We start from the raw sequence: 615 nt of genomic DNA on the forward strand, positions 1-615 counted from the left end.
GAGGAGTAGAGGAGGAGACGATCAGATCAGGAGAGCAAAAACAAAGAGAAAAAGACTCTGTGAAGGAAAAGTACGAACCTTGAACATCTCTTTTCCAAACAGGTGATCCCACACTTTCCTCTGGACGTCCCAGTTGACCAGGTAACCCTGAAGACAAAGACAGGACACGACACGATGAAACAGCAGCCCAGACGGGACGCTGCGTCCTCTGCGTGTTGTCTCTCTGTCTCACCTTCTGGAAGGGCAGGATGTAAAACAGACCCGAAGGATCTTTGATCTCGTCCAGCTGATTCGCCGTGAAGGTTTTTAATCTGGACGTCTTGGAGCGAAACTGGCAGTTTGGGATGACGCTGAGGGAGGACGAGACAGACAGAAGGTCACGCTGAGACACTGATGCTCAACCTATGGCCCGCGGGCTAAATCTGGCACCCGATGGGCCCCCTGGTGGCCCCCCAACCATTTTCTAATGTACAATAAAAATAAAGTGATAGTGTGAATAGTTTTTGTCCTTTTAGTCTCCATAAGGTGTCAGAGACATAAAACAGCATCAACATAGAGCTTGTTGATCAAAAAAGAGGCAGAGGAGGATCCCCCACACCCCCGACAGAGGACACA

The 615-nt window shown here is 49.6% G+C and overlaps 1 protein-coding gene across 1 annotated transcript; it reads right to left on the reverse strand.

The window, feature by feature from the left end:
• Positions 1 to 14: 14 nt before the first annotated feature.
• Positions 15 to 350, reverse strand: LOC121940324 (actin-related protein 6-like; the record flags this gene model as incomplete). Its single annotated transcript, XM_042483115.1, has 2 exons — positions 15 to 147; positions 233 to 350. Coding segments are annotated over 2 exons (244 nt in total), but the record flags the coding sequence as incomplete, so codon positions are not given.
• Positions 351 to 615: the final 265 nt, after the last annotated feature.

This window comes from Plectropomus leopardus, unplaced genomic scaffold, assembly GCF_008729295.1.
Source record: "Plectropomus leopardus isolate mb unplaced genomic scaffold, YSFRI_Pleo_2.0 unplaced_scaffold83511, whole genome shotgun sequence".
Taxonomy (NCBI): Eukaryota; Metazoa; Chordata; class Actinopteri; order Perciformes; family Serranidae; genus Plectropomus; species Plectropomus leopardus.